The 15,207-nt window shown below is 37.8% G+C and overlaps 2 protein-coding genes across 4 annotated transcripts; both read right to left on the bottom strand.

The window, feature by feature from the left end:
* Positions 1–1,651: 1,651 nt before the first annotated feature.
* entrep3 (endosomal transmembrane epsin interactor 3) lies at positions 1,652–9,883 on the bottom strand. 3 transcript variants are annotated; one of them, XM_039679408.2, is made up of 14 exons: positions 8,529–9,882; positions 8,276–8,332; positions 8,073–8,180; positions 7,846–7,962; positions 7,319–7,426; positions 7,055–7,215; positions 6,666–6,765; positions 5,927–5,999; positions 5,431–5,707; positions 5,027–5,352; positions 4,756–4,824; positions 3,096–3,265; positions 2,316–2,450; positions 1,652–2,207 (listed from the first exon to the last, which is right to left on the bottom strand). In XM_039679408.2, exons 1-14 carry the CDS (start codon positions 8,754–8,756, stop codon positions 1,956–1,958), a joined length of 2,181 nt encoding a protein of 726 aa, XP_039535342.1. In that variant the 5' UTR covers positions 8,757–9,882; the 3' UTR covers positions 1,652–1,955. The 3 variants fall into 3 exon arrangements, with proteins under 3 accessions (XP_039535342.1, XP_039535343.1, XP_039535344.1); XM_039679409.2 differs by having other exon boundaries at positions 5,431–5,656; XM_039679410.2 differs by lacking the exon at positions 8,073–8,180 and having other exon boundaries at positions 8,529–9,883.
* Positions 9,884–10,199: 316 nt separating this feature from the next.
* rab13 (RAB13, member RAS oncogene family) lies at positions 10,200–14,819 on the bottom strand. The gene is made up of 8 exons (XM_039680015.2): positions 14,263–14,819; positions 13,624–13,684; positions 13,075–13,135; positions 12,831–12,908; positions 12,160–12,249; positions 11,507–11,572; positions 11,209–11,259; positions 10,200–10,950 (listed from the first exon to the last, which is right to left on the bottom strand). The coding sequence occupies exons 1-8, from the start codon at positions 14,384–14,386 to the stop codon at positions 10,879–10,881; spliced, it is 603 nt and encodes a 200-aa protein (XP_039535949.1). The 5' UTR covers positions 14,387–14,819; the 3' UTR covers positions 10,200–10,878.
* Positions 14,820–15,207: the final 388 nt, after the last annotated feature.

Genomic DNA, 15,207 nt, shown 5'->3' with positions numbered 1-15,207 from the left:
TTTTCAATATAAGGTCACAACTTTTTTAAAACTTCAAGTTTGACATAACTGTACAAGTATATTTATTGCCAGATAATCATTTATATGATAAAATCCTAAATTCCCTCACACATTCTTTGCATTCTAGCTTTGTCAAGACATGTTTGTGTATCTCTGTGTTTGTTGGTGCATTTGGTGGTTAGTCAAAAAGAGAAAACAAGCTTTCTCATTACATGCAGAAGCATTCTGTATGAAACTATTTTACAGAATGGGAAGCAACATTCCACCAAAAATAAAAAAAAAATAAAAAAAATAAAAAAAAGACTCAAATGAATGATCTTAGTTGTTTAAAAAAACAATGAATCCTAATACATAATTGCTGCATCAACCTCAGCTGTTGTGACAATATAAGGTTAAAAAGAACAATTTTATATATGCAAGATGATGTTTTGATATATTTTAGATATGCTAACCAAGATGGTCAATTTGTTAAAAGCATTTTGTGGCTGGTTACAATATTTGAGTGTGTGGTCAATCATGCATTTTGCATGAGCATGTTTGCAAGGCCGTATTCTTGATACTACTCTGATTTTTAGGAAGACAAAAAGTTTTAAAAAAAAGTAAATTTTAGGCTGGTCTGCCTCAGCACTAAAAAAGGCAATTGTCAATGTCAAAATGGCAAAATGGCCTTACTGTTCACAGATTCACAATGTGAATTCCAGCACAGTTTCTAATGGGGAAAGAGTGCGAAGTTAGGTATAAGTAGCAGAAGATTTTATATATGACAACTGTTTTATGACAGAAATGTTAAATGGGTGACAGAAATATCCTATGATGCAAACTACTCTTTTTTTTGTCAAATTTCGCCATTTCGAATTGAAATAATAGGCTGTATTATGTGCATGATTCATGTAATTCATAACTGAATGTAATTACAACAGAAACAATTTTCTTTTTTTTAAAATATTGGTTTAAGACAAGGTTACGGCCATGTATGTTTGTATTTGCATGAGTGCATTGTTATGAGCTGTATAGATAAGAAGAGGTGCCAGAGGTGCTGCATTCTTTCCATATCCATGTAAACACAATGAGCAAGTAAAGAAGCACTAGACGGAACGAAAAATAAACAAAATGGAAGAGAGTTTGTCAGGCACAGAGAGCAGTCGGTATGAAGGTTTAAAGGAGTAGTTCACTTTTAAAAAAAACTTTTGCAGATAATTTACTCACCCCATGTCATCCAAGATGTCCACATCTTTCTTACTTCATTTAAAAATAAATTAAAGTTTTTGATGAAAACATTTCAGGATTTTCTCCATATAATGGACTTCATTGGGAACCAAACGGTTCAAGGTCCAAATGAGTTTCAGTGCAGCTTGAAAGGGCTTTAAACGACACCAGACGATAAATAAGGGTCTTATCTAGGAGCCTTCGAGTCGTGACTCGAAAAATGTCACGAATGCTCATCACAGAACAGAGCAAGGCGAGCATTTGTGCTTATAAAAGTTTTCATTTTTTAAATGACCGATCGTTTCGCCAGATAAGACCCTTATTCATCGTCTGGTGTCGTTTAAAGCCCTTTGAAGCTGCACTGAAACTCTCATTTGGACCTTGAACCGTTTGGTTCCCAATAAAGTCCATTAAATGGAGAAAATCCTGGAATGTTTTCATCAAAAACCTTAATTTCTTTTCGACTGAAGAAATGGACATGGACATCTTGGATGACATGGGGGTGAGTAAATTATCAGAAAAAGTTTTTTTAAAAGTGAACTACTCCTTTAAACTCACAAATATTGGGTGTAGTTTTCAGTCTTTTATTATGGTGAGAACAGGTAAAAACTACATCAAGGGTAGCTTTGCATAACCCTGTCTGCAAGATAAATTCCTCACCTCAAACCTATTTCCCACCTGTTATTCTTTCCTCAAATTTCCCCTCTACCTATTCATGCAGTGATTTATTCCAAAATCCGTGGCCCATTTCAGAGGGCAGATTCAGAGTAAAGAGCCCCTGATGATCCGTGCAGCGGTGGGTGGAGCCTGCGCAGTGATGCGACTGATGTTGAGTTGAGGTCTCCGCAGCTACGCAGGTGGATTCCCCCGGCCCTTAAAGGGTCATCATCGTGCCGACGGGCGTTATGGCGACTGTCGCTATGGGAGTGGTGGTGTCCACGGCAATGGTGGTGGACGTGCTGCTGCTGCCCCCTGTTGGCTCCTAGAGAGTTCCGAAGCACCTTCATAGCAACACAAACATGCAATGGGTTATTCTACTACTAAATTGTACCATACAAGATTTCCATCCGAACTAAATGATTTTATTTATGGTATTGGCTATGCTTTACCTGCTCTAACGGCAGATTTCCATCTCCTCCTGTCCTTCTTTTAGGCCCCTGAGTACAGTTTCCAGCATGCTCAGTTGCAGGGGCCAAGTTACGTTTGGATCTTTGCAGGAAACGTTGAACTAAATTTCTGGTGACCTGAAAGGAAAGGTGAGAAATGAAAATGATAAATGTGAACATATGTACTCGTGTGGACATGTGAATTATTTACACAATACAAATTTGAATTGAATTGAAAATGTTTGTCTTCATATTTATACATTTAACATTACAGAAATATAAGGATGTTTTAGTTAGCGCTTTACTATGTACTACTGAAAGTGCTTTAAAATCATATCTCCCTCAGCCACCACCAGTGTGCAGAATCCACCTGAATGATGTGACGGCAGCCACAGAACATCGACGCCAGTGTGTTCATAACAGCTATAGGTGGAGAGGAGAGAGAGTGATATAGCCAATTCAAATGATGGGGATTATTAGGAGGCCATGATTGATAAATGCCAATGGGGGGATTTGGGACACACACACTTTTGAGAAGTGCAATGGGATTTTTAATGACCAAGAGAGTTGGGACCTCGGTTTAACGTCTCATCCCCAACGTGTCCCCAACGTTACATGAGCAGCACCCCCTGCTGGCCTCACTAACACCTCTTCCAGCAGCAACCTAGAAGGATTCCTATCCTGATACTGACCAGGCTCAACCCTGCTTACTGTAGCTTCAGTTAGCAACCAGGGCTACAGGGTGATCTGGCTGTAGGGGATCAGCATATTTCGGGGTCTAACCTTGAGGTCTCCAAGTGAGCGTGCACAGTCTTTGGGTAAACGCAGGGAAGTGGCTGGAACCTGTTTTGAAGGCAACCGGCTACTTACAGCCTTAATACTGCCCTTTCTGGGCAGGGAAGCAGGAAGTGCCTGAGAGGAGCGAGGTAACAAACCAGCTCCAGACGATACCCCTGGATGACACAAATAAACCAAAGAAAATGTAAATATAGGGGGCAGAGAGACAAATTAATAATAATAATAAAAATGTAATACAATTTTATAATAATGTAGAAAAATAATAATATAAAATAAATTATTTTACCTAAGGAATGATATTTTAGTGTTACTTATATTCTATTCATGTTCGAATTTATATTAACTATTTAATATAAATGATTTTATAATTATATTTTAATATTTATTACAAGTTTCAGTATTTTTTTGTTATGTAATATTGTCATTTTTTATTAGTTTATTTCTATTTAATTTTTTTTTTCAGTTAGTGCCAACAAGGCAACATTTCTAATATTAGTTTATTTCATCATTATTTCTAATAATTATTTAAAAATATTGCATGAGAAATGAACTCCCTTGCTTTGGATGGAGGTTTGCCAGCAAGTCTAACATAGCACTTTATCTGATCCATCCTTCCACATGAGGGATCTTTAAAAAAAAAAAAATCTAATTATAAAACAGATGCATGTTTATAACATTAGCATTCTTCAGAAGGATATGCAGTTTAGCAGGTGCTTCACAAAAAACAAAAACAAAAAAAACAGCACAAAGTTTGACAAGCCACATTCTATTGTTCTCATTATTTAGGAATGATAGCATTTCTCTAACTTCCTCCTTATTACTGTCATGTACATGTCTTGCTCAATTTCATTTTGTTTTCATTGTCACCATTTGCCGGACACCTAGTTCATTATTAGTTGTGGTTTTTAATTAGTTCCAATCTGTTCCCTGTTCAGTTGATGATCTTCCTTTGTGTATACTGTATAAGCCCAATATTTCTTCTGTTCATTGTCTTGCATTTACGTTTATGGTAGTTGTGTTTATTAAAGTGTTTTTTGTATTGATTTTCGTAATCCTGTGTCACGCATCTCTTCTTTGAGTTATGTTGCTAAACAAGAATAGCTGCTGCAGAAGTGCAAATGAAACATGAGATTTTCACAAGAAACTCAGTCTCAATAAATGGTATTTTTACATGAAAGCAAGTAATGAGTTTTGAAACTTGAAATTAATTTGAATTTTTTCTATTTCTCATGAAATTAACCCTTTAAATTTACAAGGGATAGTTACATGTTTAAAGTATACTTTTATTATGTGTTACCAGGGTTATTGTCATTAACTAAAAGTATTTTAAACTTTAAAACAAAATTATTCATTGAAATGAAGCTTAAAAAATAAATAAATAAATAAATAAAGATAAACTAAAACTAAAGCTGAACTAAAAATAAATTAAACTTGAATATATTAATATAAAAAATCTAAAACTAAAAAAACTACAAAAAAGATATATATCTAAATTAATATTTATTTATATTTATTTTTAATATTTATTTATATTTAAATCTAAAATATTATATACATAAAATTAGAATAACACTGTGTGCTACTCCTAATCATAATAATTATACATAATAAACGTCTCTGTGGCCTGAGAATACTAAACTCTTACCAGTTTCAGATGAGGTCTGCGATCCCCCCTCACTGACTCCTTTAGTGCCTCCTAAGAGACTAAAATCACCTGAGGACAGAAGAGCACATGCAAAAACACACGTGACGTCAGACGCTTTACAAGTAATGTGCATTACGTAATCAAATTACTTTGTAACAAACGTTGTAACAAAAACTTTATAATTGAAAGAATTGAAAGGCAGGAACAGACAAAATTAATGTTTTCACATCAATCTCAGACAATGCAGTTTGTTAAATATGTATGTTTATACCAGTGTCAGTCGAAGAGGAAAGCCCTGGTTCACTGTGTGACCTCAAAAGGGGCAAGAACCCATCGCTGTCTTTCCGATCCCGCCCAAATTGCTCACGTAAGCATGGCCTCAGAAGGAGCGGTCCAGGAGTGTGGTCCGTGCGGTCTTCAGCAGGACCTGATAGAGCTGTGGTAGGTGGGTTGCGAAATGCGGATGAGGAGTCCCGTCGGGAGGGCGTGCAAAGCCGAACTCGGATTTCCGGGACAAAGGAATGCTGAGATCCCGCTAAGAACTCCAACTGAGAGCAGCTACTCGCCAACAGAGCTTGACGCCTCAGCAATGGAGACCTATGGAGGAAATAATTAAGATTTACACCTGAGAAGTGATTTTGTTTAACAATTTTTAACGATTTAACTCTTTCCGACCTGTAGGTAGAGGTGTTGTATGAGCTGGGGGAGGAGCAGGAGTTCGATCTCTCGCCTCTGAAACAATGCCTGCTGGAAGGAGCGGCCACCATTCCCTCAGGATGCTGTGTGGAACGGAAGCTGGCATACTCTCCCCCCTCCCCTCCCTCGCTGTCCCCCCGTGGTTGTGCCCGCACACCGACACCCACTTCCATGAGGCAGGAGTCCTCGGACGGGGAGCTGTCATCTGGAATATCCACAATCTCAGACATCAACAGAGAGCCACTGTCCATTGACACTAATAGAGAGAGAATATACAAAATGTGCACATATACACATGGATTCAATAGTATTCATACGCACTCAGCACACCAGTGAAAGAGATGGAGGATTACATAAAAGATGGCATGTCTTACTCTTGACAAAAGTGTATCACAGAAGACACATTTGAAATGAATGTCACTGAAAACACATCTTCACACAAGGTGTAAACAGGGCCTGTTTCCTGAAGGCTCACCTTCAGCACTGAAAGCCGTGGATGTTCCTCTCTCTCCAGACAGCTCACCAGCTTGAGTGTCAAACACTGTGGCCTGTAAATAGTGAGAGTGTCATCATGACCACAGAATTAAAAGATAATGATGATGATGATGATTACAAAGCATGACGATAAAATACAGAATTTGGACTTAATATACACTACTATTTAAAAGTTTGGGGTTTGGTGAAATTAAGAAATTAATCATTTTATTCAGCAAGACTGCACAATATAAATAATAATAATTTGTTACATTAATGTAGCGCTTCTCTCTGCACTCAAAGTGCTTTACATATGGTAGGGGGAACCTCCACCAATGTGCGCATACTGTACACCTGGATGATGTGGCGGCAGCCATATTGCGCCAGAACGCCTACCACACACCGGCTTATTGGTGGAGAGGAAACAGAGTGATGAAGCCAATCATTAAGGGGATGATTAGGAGGCCACGATGATGGACAGAAGCCAAAGGGCAAGTTTGGCAAGTAATCAAAGATGAGTCAACTCGATGCTCAACAAGGCTGCATTTATTTAATCAGAAATACGGTAAAAACTGCAATATTATTACAATTTAACAATGTAACCATTAGGGATACAATTATTGACTACAGGGGGACTTTAAATTGACTAAAATTGACTACAGGGGGACTTTATGTGACTAGAATATATTTTTTTATATTATTTATATTATATATTATAATATATTATTTATATTTTTTACCTGACTAGAAGCCCTTTGACCCATCACTGCCTCATAAGGAGGAGGACAGTCAGTAGGGTACAGAGGCACTGGACTCTCCATTGATCCATTATACGTGACACTGCAGGTACACACAGAAAAAAGGGCATGAGGAAAAAAAAAAGAAAAGGCATGACATGGACGGCGTGTAGTTAAAATGAGCAGATGCCTATTGAAATATAAACATAAATGAGAACCATTTAATGGAACAATACTCAACCAGAGCAGCTCGTATGTAAGCTTCATTACTAAACATACAATTTTGAAATGTTTTAAAGGTTTTCCTAAAAGATTTGTTGGGTGGGATATTGTATTAGCTCAGTACGAAACAACCAAAATAATGGAAGAAACAAATGTGTGTGTGTTTTCACCTCTGTGCATCAGTCTCAGAGCTGCAGGTGTATTCAGGAGGGTAGTAAGGTGGTGGGGGAATGGGTGGAACAAACTCCTCAAAGTCCATCATGTTACTGAGAAATGCATCCTGAGGAGTGGTGCATTCTGGGTTTACAGAACGGGAGCGATGAGGAGCCAGCTACAACAAACAAAGTTGGACGATAGGAACATGTTACATTGTAACATTATACTATTAGTAAACCTAGTGTTTCAGTGTAAAGATGTTGTGCATTTTGTCTCACTAGATGCAGCAGGTCCAGAGAGAAGATATGAATGCTGCAGGTGACTGTGGACAGAGTGCAGATAATGGTGGAGAGAATACTGAGACCACAGGCACTGAACAGCAAGTCCTGCACACACATATACAGTAATATCATGGTTAAATTCATTCTTATTTAGGCACTATTTATATATATATGAAGAGTTCAGATGCAAAAGCCTCTAAGTGCCATTTGAAATGTTGTTCTAGAATGACCATTTTTATCAAGCTTGTGTATTTAAGTTCAGTAATTTCACATAAATGGCAATTAATAGGTAATCTTAATTGCCATTTAAGTGAAATTACTGAACTTAAATATACAAGCTTGATAAAAATGATAATTTTAGAAGAAAATTTCAAATGGCACTTAGAGGCTTTTGCATCTGAACTCTTCATATATATATATATATATATATATATATATATATAGTCACTGATTAATTACACTGACATAACATTTTCCTTTACTTGAAAAAAAAAATCTTGTTTACAATCTTAAAAAGCAGATACCTTGAGCTGGTGACGCACAGCGTGGCAATCAGAATGTTGGTAGAGCACTAGTGTCTCATCTTCTGTTGGAGAGCACGTCTGCTTTGGGTCACAGCAAAGACACAAGCGATTCTCCATCTGGAACAAACACACAGATATTATTTAAAGAGAAGAGAAGAGAAGAGAAGAGAAGAGAAGAGAAGAGAAGAGAAGAGAAGAGAAGAGAAGAGAAGAGAAGAGAAGACTACCTGACAGGTAACATAAGATTTGACCATCTGTGCATTCTGACATGACAGCATGGAACCAGCCAGACTGAGAATCACACACACTGCAGACAGCAGCATGAACAGCGACACCTGAACGAAACAAAAATAACATCACTGCAAAAACTAAAGACTAGCAGACAAATGGACACACTTAAGAGATCATGTTGTGATGATACGGTACATACGACAAGAGTGAAGGGCCTCCTCCATGATATCACACCTACTACTCCTGATGCCACAACCTGTTCAACAGACACAAAAAAGTTATACTGTAAATCAAGGGACATTTTCTGTCCAATGTCCATTATTTTAAAAAATCTGCAGAATTTTTTTTAGATAGATAGATAGATAGATGGATGGATGGATGGATGGATGGATGGATAGCTAGATAGATAGATGACATGTCATGCCATTGTTAATATATTCAAAGAAACTTACGAAGAAGCCAGCCCAGAAAGGACAGGACTGTCTAACACGGGGTGATGAGGTGAAGGCCAGGCTTGTGAAGCTGAAGGCCAACACCATGGCCCCAAGTGCAAGGTGACACAAGCCCAGGTACAGCAGCAGGCGCGCACTGGTCCTCCCAGACATTCCTCTGCGACTACCAGACAAAGCTCGAGACCCCGACATCGAGGCCACGCTACTGGAGTCCGACGGTGAAGGCATGATGGCAACTGAAATACCTCAATGTGACAGTTCAAAGTCAAACGATATGGGATTTGAATGAAGATACTTCTTTAAATACAGTTAGGGTCTATATAGGGTCCTAAAATGAATCCCACCACAGCTGTTAAAACTGAACTTGACACACATGTGTTGTGTTAATATTTTTTCTTGGCGTCGTACATCTGCATTCTCCAATCCTTGATTTCGCCCGCTCCATCGCCCACCTGCCGTCTCTCTCCCTCTGTCCCCGCGGCATTGCGGTACCCAGAGCCTTTAGCAGGCCGAGTGTCTGCCGCATCCGCAGGCCAGAGAAGCAGCTTTGGCCTTCTGGCTACACCGCGGAGGAGGACGCGCGGAACAGGACTAAAGAAACTATCCCAGTCCAGCTCACATCGAAGTGTGTCTTCCCCGGGTTTCTACTACAGAGCCTTACATTCCCCGCCTGAGCTCGGAAGAGACGTCTCGTGAAGCAGAACAGTTTCAGGAGAGGAAAGGGAACGATCGACAGAAAAAGGAAATTACATTTACGAGGAAAAACTCGCTCACTCGCTATGTTGTTCCCATGATGCATCCGTTTGTTTTGTATAATAATTATAACGCCATGGTGTTCCAGGCTGTGAGGGAGTTTGATCCTATAGCCAGTCTCCCCGTTTTCCTCCCGCAGTCACGAGGACACCCGTCCCGTCCGTATCCCGGACATGAGCATCACTACGTAATCGCGCCAGACTTGTAATTGTCGTAGTTTACGTTGTCATTCACGCTGAATATATTTACGTCACGTAAATGTTATCCGATGCCATTTCAGCTTGACTCCGTTTTAGAAAGAAAAATATAGGCAGCGCATTGTGGTAGCACGTGTCCCTAATATTTGTTCAATGCGGCACCGCATTCACCCAGAGCGAGGTGCTGATGCTGCACTGAATAAGCGGTTGCTTGGCAACCTACTTCGACAGTCGCAACGGTTGGCGACATTTCCGCGCACGCGCAGTATATAGCTTTGCGCTTGCATCGAAAAAGAGGTGAGAAATACCGGAGTGGCCAAAGGGGATGTCCGGCCCAGGATTGACATCTTCAATCTACGAAATATTAATAACTGATTATGTTGAAGTCAATGTATGCTTTTTCCTATCAGCTTTTTGTTTGAATGTCTTTTTGTTTTGTTAATGCTTTTGTAACAAGTTTGCTTAATAATTTTGTCATACAAGTACCTTAACCAAGTTTAGTGTTTTGTTCTTCCCTCATATTTAAAGTTTTAAAAAATATTTATTTAAAATATTTGAAAAATCTAAAATATTTCTTCATAATTTAATGGACTAATTAAACTTGTATGGGGTAATTAAAAACAAATATCGCCTATGGACACTCTGGCCACAACTGTACATACAATTTAGATATATATATATATATTTTAATTGCCAGGAAAATAAAAACATTCACAAAACGTTGAGCATTGTTCACTTTATTAAAAGCAGATCATTGTACATTTTCTGAGAAATATGCAGTGTCAAAGAATATTAAAAAGTGTAATAATGCAAAAAGACAGAAAGAAACACACTGTAAATTTTCAGAACACTATTATATCCATCATATCTATTACATCCATCCATACACCCACCCACAATCCATCAATTCTTTTCTCACACAACTCATTTAACATCCTAAATTCTCTTATCCATCCATTTTAAGCGGTCACAGTCGGTAAAAATTGAAGTTATTCACCTTTTATAGCAGCGACCATTCGAACCATTTGTCAGAAAGTGCAGATGAGCTGTCAAACTGGACTATATTTTTATATCTACACCTGAAATATTGCTGAAGAGCGCAAAACTAGGACTTGAGCAAGTAAAACCAACATTGTCAGCATTGTAGCCTAGTCACTGTTTGTGTAGTGCGAAAACAAACATGAAAATAAAAAAAGGTGATTTTCCTCTACATGAAAGCTGTACCCTGTATATCATTTAATGCATTTCATCATACTACTGCCATCTTTCTTGGAAACCACTTCCTACTAGCATTCCATGATCACTTTACAAATAACATTCAGGAATTAATAAAGTTCTTTGTAAGAGTGTGTGTGTGTGTGTGTGTGTGTAGTGAGGATGTCCTCTGGGTAAAGGCATATCTAAAGAAGAAGACACTTGGAGGACTTTTTCTCTGTGCTGTTAGTAATTTTAACCTCTTGGCCAGATGGACCCTGCAAAAACACAAAATATATTAACTCTAATAAAAGGCCTACAGCCTTGCAGCTTTACAGTTCATGTTAATTTATTCTTTAGATCTGTCTGATGAAAAAAAAAAAAAAAAAAAAAAAAAAAACTTGATACCAGTCATGGTGAAATCTACAAATAAGTTTAGTACTTCAAAACTGATTGTGTGTTTGTTTCAGTATTAACATGCACAGACACTAAGCATTCTTGTTCATTTTCTCTATGTACACACACTGGAAACTTACCGACTTCTTATTTGACTTCAGCAAAATGTCTCGAGCAAGAGAAGCAAAAGACTATGGAGAGAAAGGTAAATTTGTCAAAATGTAGACCAACTATATAAAATTCAACTTATTAAAAAGCACAGAATACAGATTTAGTACTTTTTAAGGACATTTTTGCCACTGAAATAGATATCATATCTGAGTAACAGATAAAGATTGACTGTCCCTATAAACAAATCCTACAAATAAAAATAGCATTTCTCTGTTTGCCTGTTAATTTTTTTTGCTAAGTGAACATAATGAATCAGCCAATTCATACCTCCTCAACGTTGATGCTCGATTTTGCACTAGTCTCAAAAAATCGAATACCATGTTCCTTTGCAAGCTATAAAGAAAGAAAAATGACAACAACTTTATGATGAAAATTATTTAAAGGGATAGTTCATCCAAAAATGAAAACGCTGTCATCATTTACTCATCCTTAAGTTGTTCCAAACCTGTATGAAATTCTTTCTTCTGCTGAACATAAAAGAAGACATTTCATAGAACATGGGTAACCAAACAGTTGAGGGATCCCATAGTATGAACAAAAAAATAAATAAAAAATACTATGGAAGGCAATGGCTAATGTCAACTGTTTGGTTACTGACATTCTTCATTCTATCTTCTTTGGTGTTCAGCAGAAGTAAAAACTCATTCAGATTTGGAAGAACTTGAAGGTGATGACAGAGTTTTCATTTTTGGGTGATATATCCCTTTAAGTTTACCAAATGTGCCAAATGTAACAAATTATACATGTGGTAAATGGTGATAAGTTTGTATGTTATAAATCATGATATGCAATGCTGTAAATCATATGACTGAAATGTCATTCAAAGCAAAAACAAAACTCCTTTTACGCACTTGGATGGACAAAGAAAGGCATCTTTTCTCAAACTACATACTGGTAGTGTGTATGACAACAGCACTCACCTTCTCACCCACCTCCGTTGACACTTTCCGCTTGGTCTCGATATCACACTTGTTACCCAGTAACATCCGACTTACACCTGCGGATGCATTCTGGGAAACACAGAAAATAATCATGTGCTCACTTCCTTATTTTGCTTTAAAACTGATACTTGTTTTAACAAAAGGCCCCATGTATTTCTAGTGCGTCTCTTTTCTGGTAACCTGTGCAGGATCTGCTTCCTATGGCATCTTATCAAGAACTGAAACTCACATTTAATGAAGCCTGTTTCATTTTCATCAGAAGAACTAAGTTCAATCCAACTACATATTTTACACCATTGACAAGGGAAAAGCCACTACACACGGTGCTTATGGCTAGCTTCTAGCTTTCTGCGGCTTCTCTTTCAAGCTAGTGACGAAACACGCTCTAAACATGACGTCACAATTTGTCGACCTTCATAGAAGGGGGTGCCCGCGGTTATGTAGATCTAAAAGGTAATAAAAGCTTTACGGTTTATTAATTATGTTCATTATACACCACTGAAAACATTGTTATGTATGTCGTATTCCATTTCTGTTAATAGATACTCAAAATTTTGACACATTTCACCTTTAAAATGTACTATGTCAACCTGTAGGCTACCTAAAACTCCTATAATGACAGACAGATTTAATTTTCCTTTCTCTCTTACTTCTTTGATGCCCTTCATCCAGTTCTGAATATTCTCAAAAGATTTTTCATCAGTGATGTCATACACAAGGATGATGCCCTGAAAGAGATGATCAAAATAAAACACCATTAACATTATGTGTATGATTTGTCATATCCAAATAACTCGAATTAATCTTGGTTTCACAATAATCACATATGTAAGTTTATGGCTATTTAAGGACCAAGAAGATTAGATTTGTTAACATTTGTGTTTCTTGTCTCACCATTGCCCCTCTGTAGTATGCAGTAGTGATGGTCTTAAACCTCTCCTGTCCCGCTGTGTCCCTAGCAAATAAAACCAGTTGCACACATAAGACATTGGAGCAGTCAGAAAGCTTGTCAGTAAAAAAACAAAATAAAAAAAACATGCGACTTATGTAACAACAATCTCATTTGGCATGTTTAACACACATATTTTATAGCAACTGGACTCTGTACTTCCGGCTGTCACTGCCGTTAGACATTAATAAGTTTATTGAGTCAGGTCTGGGACTGAGACTAAACTTGACAATCAGACTCCACCTTTGGCACATTTACACCAAACATACAGTTTTAACAGTCAGCTGTCCAACAGATACACACACTGAAGACTTCTTGTGTACATAACACTGCCACCATATTTGCCCAGACATTCTGTACACATGTAGAGAAATTCAGCTGAATAGATGTGCACAATTTAACTTCTCCGATTTATCAAACAAACAGGACTCACAGCAAATCAAATGTGTGCATCTAATTTTATAATGTGTTTTTTAAATTTATTTATTTTTTACCAGACTTGCAGTTTAACTTTCTTCCCATCAACCTCAATAGTCTTCACTTTGAAGTCAATACCTAGGAAAAAGGGGGAAAAGGAAATGGATAAACAGGAGGGGCAGGAAGGAAGGGTGGACATATTTTAACCCCAAGAGGCTCAATAAAAGTGGACTAGTGCTGCTGCATATGTTTGCTACATTCAGAAACACAGGAGCAGGGATAATGAAATATATGGGTTTAATAAACACCCTGGTTTGTTTTTCAGTGAATTAGGAGGGAGGGAGGGTGGGGGTCTTTTGAAGATCTGGGTGAATGCACTAAATGCCATGGAAGATGGCCTTCATCTGATGCAGAAATGAAGGGGGTGTAACTCGTGGACGTGAGATTGGGGAAATGAGATACAGAGAGGGACATGGAAGAAATAAAGTAACTTAGTGCGAAAGGGCCGGAAATGCAATCAGGGCGGAGGAGGATCCGCAGGACTGATTAAGTTATACTTGGGAAGAGGCTGGAATGAGATGACGTTTAGACTACTAGTACTGACATGAACAAACACTTGGGGTAGCACTTGCTTTGCAAGGTAAAAAAAACTGAGCAGTAGAGGGAAACATCTTGCCTTATCAAACAGTAACAGTTTCATTGTGTAAGTTACTTACCGATGGTTGATATGTACGTTGAATTAAAATTGTCTTCTGCGAAACGGATGATCAGACAGGTCTTGCCAACACCACTATCGCCAATAAGCAATAATTTATAGAGGAAGTCGTATTTCTTTGCCATTGCTAATTTCGCCTGTAGCTTTAATCGCGTTTCAAAAGACTTCCCTCCCGTTTTTGTTAACAAACAGTCACGCGCAGTGTTTTAAAATCCTTCCGACTGAAACGTTTCCTCGTCTGAAACTTCATGGGTTTTCTTTCCTTGAAAAAATGTCACCGCTAAAATCAGTTTTGCTTTGTTGCCGTTGTCCGTCCAGATAAGAGGTAAAAAATCCATTAAAGTTGAAATGTTTTCTTACAGCTCTTTTTCAGAGTGGTGCGGATGCCACGCATTTTCTATTTCTGGCTACGCTGCGCTAGTTTTCTCTCTTGTACGATATACTTAAAGGTATTCATCCATACATAGACAGCAACAGACTTTTTTTTTCCTCCCTAAACTTTCCCTTGCCCGAGTTCCCAAAAGCTGACGTCGAGGGAGGGAGAGGTTTAATAAAGCACTGCTGACGAGAACCGATCAGCGTTTATCAACAGAGGGCGCCATTGCCACACAACACGATGCTGAAACGAAGCACCCGTTGAACTCTTCTGTATTTAGGTCATTTTGTCATTTTTGGTGTTTGTGACGTTGTCAAAATATAAAATATTTTTAGTGTATATATATATATATATATATATATATATATATATATATATATATATGAAGAGTTCAGATGCAAAAGCCTCTAAGTGCCATTTGAAATTTTCTTCTAAAATGATCATTTTTTATCAAGCTTGTATTTAAGTTCAGTAATTTCACTTAAATGGCAATGAAGATTACCTATTAATTGTCATTTAAGTGAAATTACTGAACTTAAATATACAATATATATATACTCCTCCGATGAA

This window comes from Pimephales promelas, chromosome 12, assembly GCF_988280905.1.
Source record: "Pimephales promelas chromosome 12, fPimPro1.hap1.1, whole genome shotgun sequence".
In the NCBI taxonomy this organism is placed as follows: Eukaryota; Metazoa; Chordata; class Actinopteri; order Cypriniformes; family Leuciscidae; genus Pimephales; species Pimephales promelas.
Note: the sequence above shows the minus strand (reverse complement) of the source record. Positions and strands in the feature narration are given on the sequence as shown.

What these genes read in the sequence shown, in the direction of transcription:
- rab13 (XM_039680015.2), bottom strand. Translation starts at nt 14,386, where the DNA reads ATGGCAAAGAAATACGACTTCCTCTATAAATTATTGCTTATTGGCGAT. An exon ending in AACGTACATATCAACCATCG is followed by an intron (nt 13,685 to 14,262) that starts GTAAGTAACTTA and finishes CCTTTTTCCTAG; the next exon opens with GTATTGACTTCAAAGTGAAG. An exon ending in AAAGTTAAACTGCAAGTCTG is followed by an intron (nt 13,136 to 13,623) that starts GTAAAAAATAAA and finishes TTTATTTGCTAG; the next exon opens with GGACACAGCGGGACAGGAGA.
- entrep3 (XM_039679408.2), bottom strand. Translation starts at nt 8,756, where the DNA reads ATGCCTTCACCGTCGGACTCCAGTAGCGTGGCCTCGATGTCGGGGTCT. An exon ending in CTCTGGACCTGCTGCATCTA is followed by an intron (nt 7,216 to 7,318) that starts GTGAGACAAAAT and finishes TGTTTGTTGTAG; the next exon opens with CTGGCTCCTCATCGCTCCCG. An exon ending in TTCCTCTTCGACTGACACTG is followed by an intron (nt 4,825 to 5,026) that starts GTATAAACATAC and finishes TTCTGTCCTCAG; the next exon opens with GTGATTTTAGTCTCTTAGGA.